At 38.5% G+C, this 14,029-nt stretch overlaps 2 protein-coding genes across 7 annotated transcripts in view; one reads left to right on the top strand and one right to left on the bottom strand.

Moving 5' to 3' along the window:
• Positions 1-961: 961 nt before the first annotated feature.
• yars1 (tyrosyl-tRNA synthetase 1) lies at positions 962-9,958 on the top strand. Its single transcript, XM_079878919.1, has 14 exons — positions 962-1,057; positions 1,329-1,399; positions 2,053-2,199; positions 2,287-2,462; positions 4,550-4,679; positions 4,928-5,008; positions 6,425-6,517; positions 6,652-6,787; positions 6,864-6,949; positions 7,046-7,181; positions 7,329-7,429; positions 7,512-7,705; positions 7,814-7,955; positions 8,049-9,958. Exons 1-14 carry the CDS (start codon positions 973-975, stop codon positions 8,157-8,159), a joined length of 1,689 nt encoding a protein of 562 aa, XP_079735045.1. The 5' UTR covers positions 962-972; the 3' UTR covers positions 8,160-9,958.
• The window catches only part of nhsl3 (NHS like 3), a 69,081-nt gene continuing 64,184 nt past the window's right edge, over positions 9,133-14,029 (bottom strand). For all 6 annotated transcript variants that reach the window (XM_079878914.1, XM_079878915.1, XM_079878913.1 and 3 more), the window contains 3 exons: positions 13,817-13,924; positions 10,073-13,654; positions 9,133-9,982 (listed from right to left, as the gene is read on the bottom strand). In XM_079878914.1, the coding sequence (XP_079735040.1) occupies positions 9,960-9,982; positions 10,073-13,654; positions 13,817-13,924 (3,713 nt within the window). In that variant the 3' untranslated portion in view covers positions 9,133-9,959. The remainder of the gene's footprint in view (positions 9,983-10,072; positions 13,655-13,816; positions 13,925-14,029) is intronic.

Below are 14,029 nucleotides of genomic sequence, written 5' to 3'. Positions count from 1 at the left end.
ATAAATGTGCGATGTTTGTACATAGATTTCCTTTTTTTTTTTTTTTTTGGATGGATGGAATTGTTATAAATGTACATGTGTGTAGTTATTTAAAAGAAATGTTACAAAAATGTCTGTTAATAAATACTAGGCTACCACAATTAATATTCAAGCATCATCATTTCCTTTTTTCTTCAGGGTTACCTTTACGAAAATTAACCTTTATTGTTATTGTAGTTTAACCACAAATTAACTATTTGCTATACTAACCATAATTTAACCCATATTTGTAGTCAAACTGGCTCTACAAATGTTAATCAATCCGCCAAAAACACGGTTACTTTTACTATAATAACACCATGGTTAGTTTACACCTAATCTCTTTTCATAATAAAGTATGAAAACATAGAGAGAAAGAGGTTGCACATTATGTGGCATGTTTCTGTATTTTTTTTTTGTCTGTGACAATGACAATTTTACTCATTTATTTATTTGACAAATCGTACGAAACCGTGAAATCGTTAACCTCTAAATCGCAAAATTAGATTTGTAAGCTCTAGATACACCTCAGTGTCATTATTCCGTCATAAATTGTCAGTTTTGGTTCTGAAAGAGATCAATGACTGTGGTATCTGATACTTTGTGAAGTAAAGGTCAGTAGCCAAATCCTACAAATATTTTAATTAAAAAAGGAAAGGACAAACAAAAGAAAAAGAAAAGTTGAACGCTCGGTAGGAGCGCCCCCTGATGGAGACAGACAGCTATTACAATGGATCGCATTGCTCACAGTCGATTACTCTTCCTGTTGATGAATAGCTTGGCAATTGATTGTTCAGAGCTGATGCAACACTACCACATTACAAAGAAGTATTTCGGAAAAAGAAATAAAGCTCAATAATACATATTTAGTTAGACATATACAATATATTCCACAGATATATATCCAAATAGTTGTATTTAAATGACTGATAACGCTAACCTTTATTCACTGACATGTCTGATGGGGCTTTTATTATGAAATACGTGACTTCAACCGGAAAAGCCTGTCACCGGCACACACGTTTCTCAGCAACCACGGGTGAGCTTTTTTATTTTATATGTGATCTTTTGTAATCTATTATTTACTGACATTACAAGATAATTGTTAAATTTTATGCCGATTTATTGCCTGCCTTGTAGTGCTTCTATCACTCCTTGAAATGGATATTAGCTCATCCTTAGCCATTCATTCATAGCGCATTTATAGTAATTTCTCTATAGCCAGGTCTAAATAACTGATTCTGGCTGCCACCAGAATCACAAGTAGAATTTATCTTGGTATTGACCTGTCTGTTACTTAATCTGCACAGAAGCAGCAGACATCATGGGAGAGCAGCTGAGCCCTGATGAGAAGTTCCAGCTCATCACCAGGAACCTTCAGGTGAAAAACAGTAGAGCAGTGTCTGGAATATTCTTAACTCCTCAAAAAATATTTAACACTTGAAGTATCATGTCAAAGGAGCTGTTTTTGTTTTGTTATTTCTGTTATTCCTCTGAAGAGTTTCATTTGAAATGTTTTCATTTTTACATGTACCATCAGTTATATGGAGTCCCAAACTGGCAGACAAAAAGTAAAACCAACATATATGTAAAAAACAATAATAATGTAATAGGAAAATAAATAAAGGATTAAATGTTTTATTTAATTTAATAGTTTTGTTTGATTTAATTCAGTTTAATCCTGAATTTATTTTAGCTTTCAGTTATTATTTTCTGCATGTACTTTAAAATGTATTTTTATTCTCTGACATACATTTTTTTTCCATTTAGTTTTATATTTATTTATTTATGCGTTTATTTATTGTTACATTTATTTATTCTCACATTTTAGGGAGGGAAAATGAATGTACGGTATTAATAAATGAAAATAGATATAAATACACAAGGGAATACAGACATATAAGAACAAACAAACAAATAAATAATTAAATACATAAAATAAAAAGTAATTCAAAAAAATGAATTCCGGAGAACATGTCATCCATCCATCCATCCGTCCCATACTTACTGTTTCTGCCACTGTTGTTTTCAAAGGAGGTTCTTGGTGAGGAGAAGTTGAAGGAGATCCTGAAGGAGAGGGAATTGAAGGTTTACTGGGGAACAGCGACCACAGGCAAACCCCATGTGGCTTACTTTGTCCCCATGTCAAAGATCGCTGACTTCCTGAAGGCGGGCTGCGAGGTTTGACTTTGGCGTTCTGAATTACTGTTGTCAGCATATAAGCACTTATCTCTGGTGTGTATACCTATTTGTGTTTTTGTTCTATAGGTGACCATCCTCTTTGCTGATCTCCATGCCTACCTAGACAACATGAAGGCTCCCTGGGAGCTGCTGGAGCTCAGGGTGAAGTACTATGAGCAGATCATTAAGGCTATGTTGGAGAGCATTGGAGTTCCCCTTGACAAACTCAAATTTGTCAAAGGCACAGACTTTCAGCTCAGCAGGTAAACACTCCTCTTCATTTAAATACTGTATTTCAAAGAACTACACTGGATGATAATCGACCAAGAACATGGTTTTTATAGATATTCCAATCATTGTACTGGGAAATTGTTTTTACTAAGGGTGTAACGGTACACAGAAGTCACAGTTCAGTAAGTACCTCGATTTTGGGGTCACGGTTCGATACAAGTTCGGTACAACAGGAAAGAGCAACAAATTCCCAATACTAGGTTTCTTACATTTATTTTGAACAGAAAGTAGTGGAAATTACAGTTTGTTCCACCTAGCGGCATTTAGTTCCCCCTGAGGTAGATGGTACAGTACAGCCGCCTTTAGTGTATTACATTTGTGCATTTGGCAGACGCTTTTATCCAAAGTGACATTTCAAGGTACACGTTCACATTCTTATCAATTCTTTTTGTATATTATAAATGTAAATATTTAGCACTAAGCAAGCAGTAAACAGAATGCGCACTCACGTAGCTCTTTTTTTTTTTTTAGGGCTGATAAAAAAACAAAAGGAATTTGGTCACATTGAGCTACAAAGCTGAAAAACATCTCTTGTGTTAAAAAATAGAATTATGACAAATAAATCTTGTGCAGAGATTAGTTTTCATTGCGCGTGAGAGTTCATTAACATGCGGTGGCACCTGAGGCTTCCCATTTCCAGGACACTGGACTGTAGTGGTGAGACTTCCACTGCGTGATTTTTGTCTCATTATAACAGCGGAAACAACTTAAAATACTGGTCATACAGAGATAAGATAAGATAAGAGTAAGACGTAATTTTTTATTAGTGTACACTCACAAAAAAAACAACATTGTGCTTTTGTAAAATAAAGAAAACTAACAGGACGCTGCTTTTCTGCCATCCCGGTTTCCTTTCCGTGAAGTTAGTGGAGGGCATCACAAAAATGAATTGAAACTCAACAGATAAGCTACTAGCAAGCTCTTGCGTGCACTCTGAACTCTTGTTTTGGGTTGGTCAGAGCCTGTCTAGCCTGGCCACTCCCTATTAAGTCCTATTGTACCGAATTTTGGTTGTAGTTCCACCAGAGTTCCACTGGGGGCGATCGCCCATGAGTGCAAAATGAATGTGAGTCTATGGAGCTAGACGGCTAAATTTGTCTCTTTCACCCGATTGCCGTTGATAAATCTCAGATTTGATTGTAGGTTTTGCAAGTTCAACATGGGTTATAGGTCGAAAGTTGTATGAACGAGTACTTATGTCCTTTCGATTTCTTACAGGTTGAGTTGTTGTTGCCCATAACACTCTAGCATTCTGCTAATGAACGCTGATTGGTCAGTGAAGGACTGATTACGACCAGAGATACCGCTTGATGGCATCGTGGGATCCGAAGCGGGACCAGAAACAAACAAAACAAAAACTCGTCTAGCACGTGTATTTACCTGTGTTAGCTGTGTTGTCGATGCCTCGAGAGAAAAGAAAGTGCAGAGCGCGAAAGCACCAAAGTGACTGAAGGATTGCCGTAAAGCAGTATCTCTGGTCGTACGATGTATATGACGTCATTGACACTTTAAAAGACTTTTTAAAGCAAATAAGTGACTCTAAAAAATCTAACACCCAGCAATGTGTAATTTCTTTGCATCTCCTTTCGAATACAACATTCAAATTACTAAACAAGTACAATTATATCCTGAGAAAAGTGGATTTTGAGGGGTATAGCTCCATAGACCTCCATTCATTCTGCACTCGCCTGCGAGCGCCCCCGCATGGACAGAGACGTGTTACTGCAGCCAGTCCAGAAGCCGGAAGTAATCAGAGAGTGCCAATTCTCTTCCTATTAGACATTCTCTGGGTTGGTGCATAGATCATCTCTTCTTCTTCTGCTCTTTTTCCTGCTGTGGTGGTTAGCAAACAGTGTTGCATTACCGCGTGCGCCCCCTTCTGGATTGTAGTGTGACTGACTGTATTCGTCGTCTGACTCTATGCACCGAATACCGATGTCCGTACTGTGACGGTTCGGGACGAATACATGTACCGTTACACCCATATTCATACATTATGAATGAATATAAATAAAGTAAATGCAAATTACAACGTCTTTGTATGGTTGATCTATAATAGAGAGTACACTCTGGATGTTTACCGACTGTCATCCGTGGTCACTGAACATGATGCAAAGAAAGCAGGGGCTGAGGTGGTCAAACAGGTTGAGCATCCTCTTCTGAGTGGTCTGCTGTATCCTGGACTACAGGTATGCAGATTGTCTTTTGCTAACCTTTTTTCAAATTAAAAGAGTTTTTTCATTTTAAAATTGTAATAATCCTTCACAATATTTTTACTGCATTTTTGATCACATGAATGTATTCAGTACTTTTGGGTACTTTGTCCTCCTATTTAAACCTACATTTTGTAAATAGTGGATGACCTTTTGGTGTTCTGTTCGTTATTCTGATTTGCGGCATATTCCAGACACTTGATATTGTTTTTTATTTCCATAAGGCACTGGATGAGGAGTTTTTAAAAGTAGATGCTCAGTTCGGGGGTGTGGATCAGAGGAAGATCTTCACGTTAGCAGAGAAGGTACATTTGATTTTTATTTTTATTTTTTTACTTAAAGGCACAATATGTAACTTTTTTGCTTTAAAAATAGCAAAAATCACTATATCTATGTTATATATTTTTTTTAGTTGTGTACTTACATTATCCCGAGTGTTTCCAACAACTTTCAAACCAGGAGAAATTTGTAATTTAATTCGAGAAACGTCCCGTTTCTTTATTTCCGTTTTGTCGCCGCCAATGGCGTCATATCCGCGTTCTCCCTGGTTTCCGCTCGTGCTGCCATAGCAACCAGAGCCCTCTGATAGTAACCAAAGCGACTGACGCGGACAACTTTGTAGTTCGCAATGTCTATCTGCACGCTGTTGTTGTTTCGTTCAAACATTATGGACCATGGCAAGCAGACTTTGGATAAAAAAGGAGAACTAAAACGAGAATCAATATCAGCGCGGTGTTTTCGAGATGCCTAGAGCTCCCATGGACAGTATATAAACGACAGCTCCACGTCCGAGACTTCGACCGCTCCTACATGTACTTTATTAAACAGGTGAGCACATTTACATAAAACTAATCAATGTTATATAGTTCAACAATGATAAAATGTCAGAATATGATCTGTATGTTATTCTAATGTTGATCTAGATTACTGCTAGTCTCATACAGACAAACTAACACATACATTTCAACACATTCAAATGCAGTTTAGTGTGATAGTGTAATGTTAGACCAATTGAAACAGCGCTGCGTTACCTCAAAAGTTTAATTTGTCTAATAAACTGACCTGTGAGTAGTAATTCTGCGTGTAGTTCGGTAGAATGAAATGTCCATATTCCTTTTATATCCGCGGGACTCGCGTCGCGTTTGGAGCTGATAGCTGTCTCTTAGCAATCCCAAACTGCTTCATATCACAGTCATGATAAAAACATCGATGTATTCAGTCATCCATAAACATTATTAGATCGGTCGGCTTGACTTTGACGACAAGATCCATAATTCTTAGCAAATGTTGCGTCATCAATCTACGCCTTTGTTATTGTAAATAGGTTAGCGACCCCTAGTGGCGAAAAATGCCATACTGTACGTTTAATTTGCACTACTTCCTATACACTGTATTTTACTTTAGTGTGCCAGTAGGAAATAGAAAATCTCACTGTATTAGTACAATATTTAGAATTTGATATTTTCACTGGCGCAAAACATAAATAACGGTCTTAAAACAAATATTTTTCTGAAGCATCTAATTTGCCTAGACTTTTGCATAGTATATACGTGAGTTGGAAGGGACAGGCAAGGGGTGGACTGAATAACAGGCTGAATCAGGCTTTCTACCATGCTATTGTACTGTTTTGATGACTCTGTACTGATCCCCATAAATATGTGTGTGGGCATACGGCGTAATTGATAGGTATATTTTCGTTTTTTTTGCTTCTTCTTTTGCAGTACCTCCCCTCACTTGGGTACACCAAACGTATCCACATGATGAACCCAATGGTTCCTGGACTGACCGGGGGCAAGATGAGCTCTTCTGAGGAGGTACGCTTCCATCTACAACTTTGAAGATTCATATAATCAAAGAATCCTATTGATTCGACGGGACGGGATAGTGGCTTATGCTGTTGTATGTCGTATTGATTCGACATTCTCAAACTTTCATTGTCTGATATCAGGAATCCAAGATTGACCTGTTGGATAAGAGCCAAGAGGTGAAGAAGAAGCTAAAGAAGGCATTCTGTGAGCCTGGAAATGTTGAGAATAATGGGATTCTGTCCTTCGTCAAGCATGTGCTTTTCCCGCTGCATTCAGGTGAGCTCAGGCACAAAAAACGTAAGAAAACGTAAACATCTGATTAAGTGTTTAATGACGTGTTCTTTTTTTTCAGAGTTTGTGATTAAAAGAGATCCAAAGTGGGGAGGCGACAAAGTCTACACTAACTATGAGGAAGTGGAGAAGGACTTTGCTGCAGAGGTATCTGAATAGTCCTGATCTTTACTGTTTAATGTACAAATAACACATTTACATAAATTCATCATATGTTGACCCCTGCACTGCTTGTACCTGCAGCAAATCCATCCTGGTGACCTGAAGGCTTCAGTAGAGTTGGCTCTTAACAAGCTGTTGGACCCCATCAGGAAGAAGTTTGAAACCCCAGAGTTGAAGAAACTGACAACATCAGCTTACCCAGTGCCCTCTAAAACCAGTGAGTGAAGTCTAAAAACATTTAGGACACAATCATCGACCATTATGATCCCATTTAACAATACAAAAAAACAAATTGGAGCTTCTTCAAGCTTTCGAATGAGTTTTAGGAAAAGGTACACACTGTTTGATTGTCATTGCTTCACAGAAGGAGGAGCGAAGGGCAACCCTAAACAAACCGCAGATGAGGAGGAGGTCATCCCATCCAGATTGGACATCAGAGTAGGCAAAGTCATCAGTGTAGAAAAGGTAGAGACGGCTAGCAATAATTTTACGATTTATTTTTCCAATAAGAGGATGTTTGAATAACCTTTTTTATTTTACCTGTTAGCATCCAGATGCAGAGTCGCTATATTTAGAGAAGATCGATGTGGGGGAGGAACAGCCACGGACTGTAGTGAGTGGACTGGTGGCCTACATCTCCCAGGAGCAGCTTCAGGACCGTCTTGTAGTGTTGCTATGCAACCTAAAGCCTCAGAAAATGAGAGGGATTGAATCCCAAGCCATGCTGCTCTGTGCTTCAATGTTAGTAGGGCTGATACACCTTAATTGAATTATTTTATTCAATCACTGAAGATTTTCTTATAGTAAAAGTCATCTTGTCTTGATCTTTCTGAATGTGATGGCCTTCAGTGAGGGAGAGTCCAGGAAAGTGGAGCCTTTGGATCCACCAGAAGGATCAGCACCAGGAGAACGTGTTTTTGTAGAAGGTTATGAATCAGGCAAACCAGATGATGAATTGAAACCAAAGAAAAAGGTGTTTGAGAAGTTACAGGTATGTGAGTTTTATATTTTTGTACTTCAACACTCATTATGGTATCACTGTGTCTTATTCTTGGTTGTATATTTATTTGTCTGATGTCTTCAGGTGGATCTGAAGATCTCAGGCGAGAATGTTGCACAATGGAAAGAGCAAAATCTGATGACCAAACTAGGACAGATCACCTGTAAAACACTGAAAGGTGGAAATATTAGCTAGACAGTCTTCACCATTTTTCTCAAAATCTTCAAAGCTTGAGTTTCGATGACAACCCAATATTCCCATGACAGTTACACGGTGTCAGGTATTACTCATCATAGCCATCAAAAACTGCTATCTGACTCTGATGGAAAAACAAATGGCTTACAATGCCGTTATTGAATTTTTCCTGTTTCATTTAGCCATGTCAACCTGTAAATGATATAATAGAACACAATCACTGGAGCAGAATACATATGGTATCGTCTGTGCTTTACATTGCATGTATTGCCGTCCAGGATGTTTTACGCATTAAGTACTGCAGTAAATAATCTCATGCTCATTTGTTATAATGACAAATTAAGAATCTTCCAGGAGTTCATCTGTTGTCCTCAAACTCAGGTCTTCCTGTGGTGCCAGTCTCCAGTCTGACAATTTTAACTATTTTACCATTAATGGAAACGGTTCAGACATGAACAATCTATATACATAATAAACTGTAATAAGTTTAGCTTGGTTCACAGGGAAAATTTCATGCAATGTAATATTCAGAAGTCATCTGATGTTAACCAAACGCATTGAAATAAACAAAGATGATTCATAACCACTTTTCTTTATGGAAATAATGATGGAAATGTCTTCAAATGTACCTTTGCAGTTTTTGTCATGATCTATTGAAAAGAGATCTCTAAATATATTAACCTGAAAATGAAAGTTTGGGAGTCTATTTTTAAAAAAAAAAAGTCACCATGTAAACATTAAGAATTAATTCTTGATTAAAGGATATGGAAACTATAACTTATTTGCGTATTTTGCTGTACTGAAAAAAGCAGCTTTACCAGAGAACATGAAAAGGCTTTCTCTTCTGATGAATGAATATTTACACGGCATACATTAATCAGACAAACAAAATATAGGTTGGTATGGGGGGTGTATACTGTGTGTAATGTTATATTTTTATGTCCAAGGAATTTAAAAACAGTCAAAACAGGGTAAATCTATAAATATCTTTTAATGCATATTTATTTTTAAAACAGAAACAGTGTTGCAATTCTATTCACTCCATTGGAAGTAAATAGTTACTAAAGTATATGTATATACTGTATATTTTTACATCAATTTTAGAGGGACCGTCAGTCAATACTTTTACTAATTTGCTGGTTCCAACAGAAATGCAGCATTTAGCTTACAAAGTGCTTTAATCTAATGAAAAGTAAATATATATTTTGTATGTTATATGTTTCAGCCATGGTCAGCATACTTCAGAATACATAAAGGTAACAGATGGTTCTGTACATGTATTATTACATATTTGCTGAAAGCTGATTGCAGTAGAACTAAACCTTTCAAAAAATTGTTAGTAGAATCGACTTCTTTCATGAAAGCTAGCAATCAATCTCTGTGCTTGGACATATTTAGATATGTCAAAATTTTAACAGGATTTGACTTTTTTCTTTGCACCAAGCAGTGATTACTACCACTAGTGACCACTAGATGTCAGTTTAATCTTGCAGTCATTAGCTTTAATAAGTCCACAATAAACTTAAAGTGACTTTTCCCAGAGCACAGAAACTCATTTAGAAAAATACTTGAAAGTTTGTAATAAAGCTATTTAAAAAAAAAAAAAAAACAGATTGGAGAAAAAGCTTTTTGCATACATTTGAAGGCCATTATCAGGCTAAGGCTTTTAAGACAGTTGCGGTATCCATGGATCCTTGATCACAATCTCACTTGGGCTTTTATCACTTGCTTTGTCCTCTTGTCTTTGCCAGACTGTGACTAAACAGTCCAATCAAAACTCAACTCATCCACCATGACTCTTCAACATGCAGTCTCTGTACTTCCTGAAAAAGAAATGTAATTATAATGATCATTTACATGGTTCCATCTGTATTTCATACACAAATTGAAATAACCTGTGAATGCTTCCTTACTTGGTTGCTCTTGGCTCCCTAATGATTGTGCTCGCTGGCCAGCAGGATACACTGGATCACTTTGCCCATTAACTTCAACTCTCGTTATTTGTTTATTTGTCAAGATCTCTGTCTTATCTGTTGTTACATTCTCCGTCTTGTTGGGAGGATTTGTTCCATGCACTGGTTTCTTAGCAACAGGTGGCGGCACTTTAATTGCCTTTTTTGTTCCATTAGTAATCATCATCTTGGCTTGGTCAGAAACATGCATTATCTCAGCTGCGAGACTCTGTTTGAGGCTTGCTTGGACCTCAGGCGAAGAAGGTGTTTCAATGATAACTTTTTTTGTGCTTTTGGAGAATATAAAACTGGCTGTCGATGCAGGGGACTTATGCAAGTCACAGCCGTCTGGTGTTTTAGGGGATGGCACAGGTGAACTAGCAGTGCTAGTTGAGGATAAGCGTAGATTGAGCATTGCAGGTACTCCACTGGAGGACATAGCAGCTGTCTTCATACGTATAGCCTCTTGGAGACACATGGATGGGACTGTGGCTGGAGCAGGAGAAGACTTAGCAGGTGAGTTGGACTTCAAAGCCAAGGATTTGCGAATAGGCTTTTGTGGTGTTGCTTGACTAGTAATACTGTGATCCTCATTTGTTGTGGTCTCAGTAATTGGTTTGCTATCATTGTTTATTTGATCTTCCCCAACATTTACAGATCGTAGTCGCACCGTTTGAAGCAAGGAAGGTGTGACAAGTGGAATGTTGGCATCTTCCTTTGGAATAGGTGTGCTTTTGTGTCGACACAACAGTTCTTTGCTCCGGTTGTCTTTGTTTACAAGGCTCAGATGCCTTCGGAAGTTAACAATAGATTGGTTTTCCACTGGAAGTGGAGGTGCAAGTGGCACATTGGAATCTGCTTGGCTTTCAGGTAATGCATGCTCTGATGAATCTTCCCCTTGTACAAGTTCATCCGGTAATAAAAAGGACATTTTAGGAGAGGCTACAGTTGTGTTTTCCATGCCAACGTGGTCCAACGAGAAGTCTGATACATTATTACAAGGCTTATCTTGTTGTCTATTCTCCATACCATTTTGTACTGTTCTTTCTGGGAGAATGGTATGTATTTCTGAGTCTTGGTCTGGACTGCTGTCCATATCTGAGGCATTAGATGACACCAGTTCTGTATTGGATTGCTGTTCACATGATTCTTCATGGCAATTGACCGATATCTCTGAGAGGGGTTCATGCATGAACGAAGGAGGTGGTGGGGGGAAGTCAAGTTCATCTTGTTCCTCAAACATCAAGTCAGTAGACTCTTCCATTGGTGGTGGTGGAGGAGGCCAAGAAGACTCCAGGAAAGTCACCTGTTCATCTTTTTCTTGCTTCTGTTCCTCTTCTTCTTTAGATGGTAGTATAGACACTGAGGAGGCTGACATCTTTTTAGTAGGTGGTGGAGGAGGGTGGTGTTCTGGAGGTGGAGAAGGAGGTGGAGAAATGCCATTGACATCAGGTACTTCTATACCAAGGGTTTGCATTGGTTTATGATTCAAAAAGCCCTTTACATGGCAGTTTCTTTGGATCTCGTCATTGGTTTTGTCATTCCTTGGGGGAGATGTGCTCACAATTTCACCATTTGTTTTGACTTCACAGTTTGTTTGTGAGAGCATACTTTGATCAACTTTGATAGTTGGTACCTTCGTTGTTAGAAGTGTTTGACTTCCTCTTTCCTTTTGGTCCTCTACAGTTCTCCCCCCTTGTAAACAAACAGTTTGGTTGACCTCTGCAAGAGTTTCTGGACTTTCTAGTTCATTATGTAATGTTGAGCTTCCATTATGCCTCACATCAGGAGGTTCTGTCGTTGTTTGTTCGTCCACTTGTGGTGATATGGACTCATTTTGTTCTTTTACAGCTTCTTTGTTATCCATTTTTTCTTCAATCTTCCTTTCTTCTGTTGTCTGTGTCTTTGGGATCATTTGTTCAAGGATTTGCATTGAATTTGTGTTTTGATTTTTACCTATTGATGACTCTTTTTGTTGTTTTTGAAGCTGATGTAACTTATGTGGGTTTGGACCTGGGCCACATAATAGTTCAAGTGTCCGTTTATTGTGAATCCAGGTTTCAGGGGGTGGGGGAGATGGGGCTTTTACCTTGGGTGGAGGGGGAATGTTGAACAGTTCCCTAAGAGCATTATTTGGGTGTGTAGGTGTTACCTTGTTTTTCACTGTTGTAAGCAGAGGGGAGCACTTCAGTGGCTCTGATGGAGTGGTGTTGGTTTGAATGTCCTGATGCGCCGTATCCGATGTGACTGAAGACAGAGATGTCATTGACGAAGAGACTGAAACCACCGGTGAGCTCTGTACACCTGCTCTCTCTGGTTTTGAAGGCTTAACTCTTCTCTTTCCAGGTGAGGAGGGACTAACCTCTTTAGGGGAATGCGTAGGCGTCCCACTTTGACTTGAGTATCCACTTGAAGGAGATAAAGTCCTATCAAATTTGTTTTCACTAGATTCTCCAGTTTTCTTTGGAGATGAGTTACTTAATCTGACATGACTTCCAGTAAAAGCTTGATCAGGACTAAGTGGGCTAGATTCCACAGATGTCTGGAAATCTCTTAATGAGCTGAGCACGGAAGAATGGACAGAACTCTTCTCGTTATTGGTGGACTGATGGTCTTTTGCATTGCTGAGATCTCTACCGATTTGCTCATCATTTGGTGCTATATCTTTGAGATCTTTTATGTCTACACGCTCCCTAGATCTCCGCTTAAGTTTTTCATGATGCAGGGAATAGGTTCTCTGTGGCGGTGCTGGTGGAAGTTTTGTCTTCATTACAGAGAGACTACGAGAGAACGAATTGCTGTTTCTAACATTGTCCCCAGCATCATCCATCTCCCTGTGGTCCAGTCTGTGATTTGTATATTTACTGTCAGAACTTCTTGAGCTTGTAACACTCATGTCCTTTGGGATTAAATCTGAAACTTCTTTGGTGCTGTCGGCAACAAAGGTTGGTAAACACCTTCCTTTTGAAGAGATTGTAGATGAATTGGAGACGACAGTCTCAGATGATTGCGAATGGCTCTTGTTGGAGCTTGCGGTAAGAGGACCTTGATTTGTCCCACCTCCAGACCTTGAAGAAGCTGGGCTAGCTGATGCTAAACTACTCTTGCTGACTGTACTGGCACTGCGCCGACTGTGATCATGATTAATTTCAATGATATCTATTGCAGCAGGCAGAACTGCATTTGGAATAATCTTGGATAAATACGTTGCCTGTGGTGAAATAGACATAACGAGACCTTGAGGCTCATTCAGGAAATAGGAAGTGGTCATTCTTGGCACAGCAAGAGACTTAGGCCTCTGTGTAGGGTGTGCTCCTAGACCAAGCTTTCGGTTTAACTCATCTTGATAGACAGAATGGATGTGGTTTATAAGGAACTCTTCATCTCTTGATGTCTGAAGAACCTCAATATTCTGCAGGTGTACACGAGCCCCTTCATGATTTACTAAAGGGAGCTCTCCATCAATTGTCGGGATGACAACCGAATCATCTTCATCGCGTTCTCTGTTTGGAAGCTGCTGCAGTATAGTTCCTCTTGCCATATCTTAAGTAAAAAAAAAAAGCAAAGTAATGTAATTCTTCTATTTTTGGCAGAATAGCTGTGTAATCTCATATACTTGTCAAAGTTGCTGTTTTAAGGAATGTCATTCTCAAAAACCTGATTTAAAAAAAAAAAAAAATCTGACAATAACATAGTTTTACATGCCCAATTCTCTTTGAACTTGCTGTGGAATGCCCATGATAGTTGTTCTTCTACTTCTCCTCTTGGTCTTGTCCAGTCTTTTAACTGGGTTTAAGGGCTTAAATGTGGAACCTAAAGTGAGTGATAGATCAAACAGAGATTTAATACAAAAAAAATGTCATGCCATTCTCTTCAGTTGTTTTGAGATTTAATATGGAGTCGTATTCAAAGTAATGG

This window comes from Squalius cephalus (genome assembly GCF_949319135.1).
Source record: "Squalius cephalus genome assembly, chromosome: 8".
In the NCBI taxonomy this organism is placed as follows: Eukaryota; Metazoa; Chordata; class Actinopteri; order Cypriniformes; family Leuciscidae; genus Squalius; species Squalius cephalus.
The sequence above is the reverse complement of the archived record's forward strand: the minus strand, read 5'-3'. Positions and strand labels throughout refer to the sequence as shown.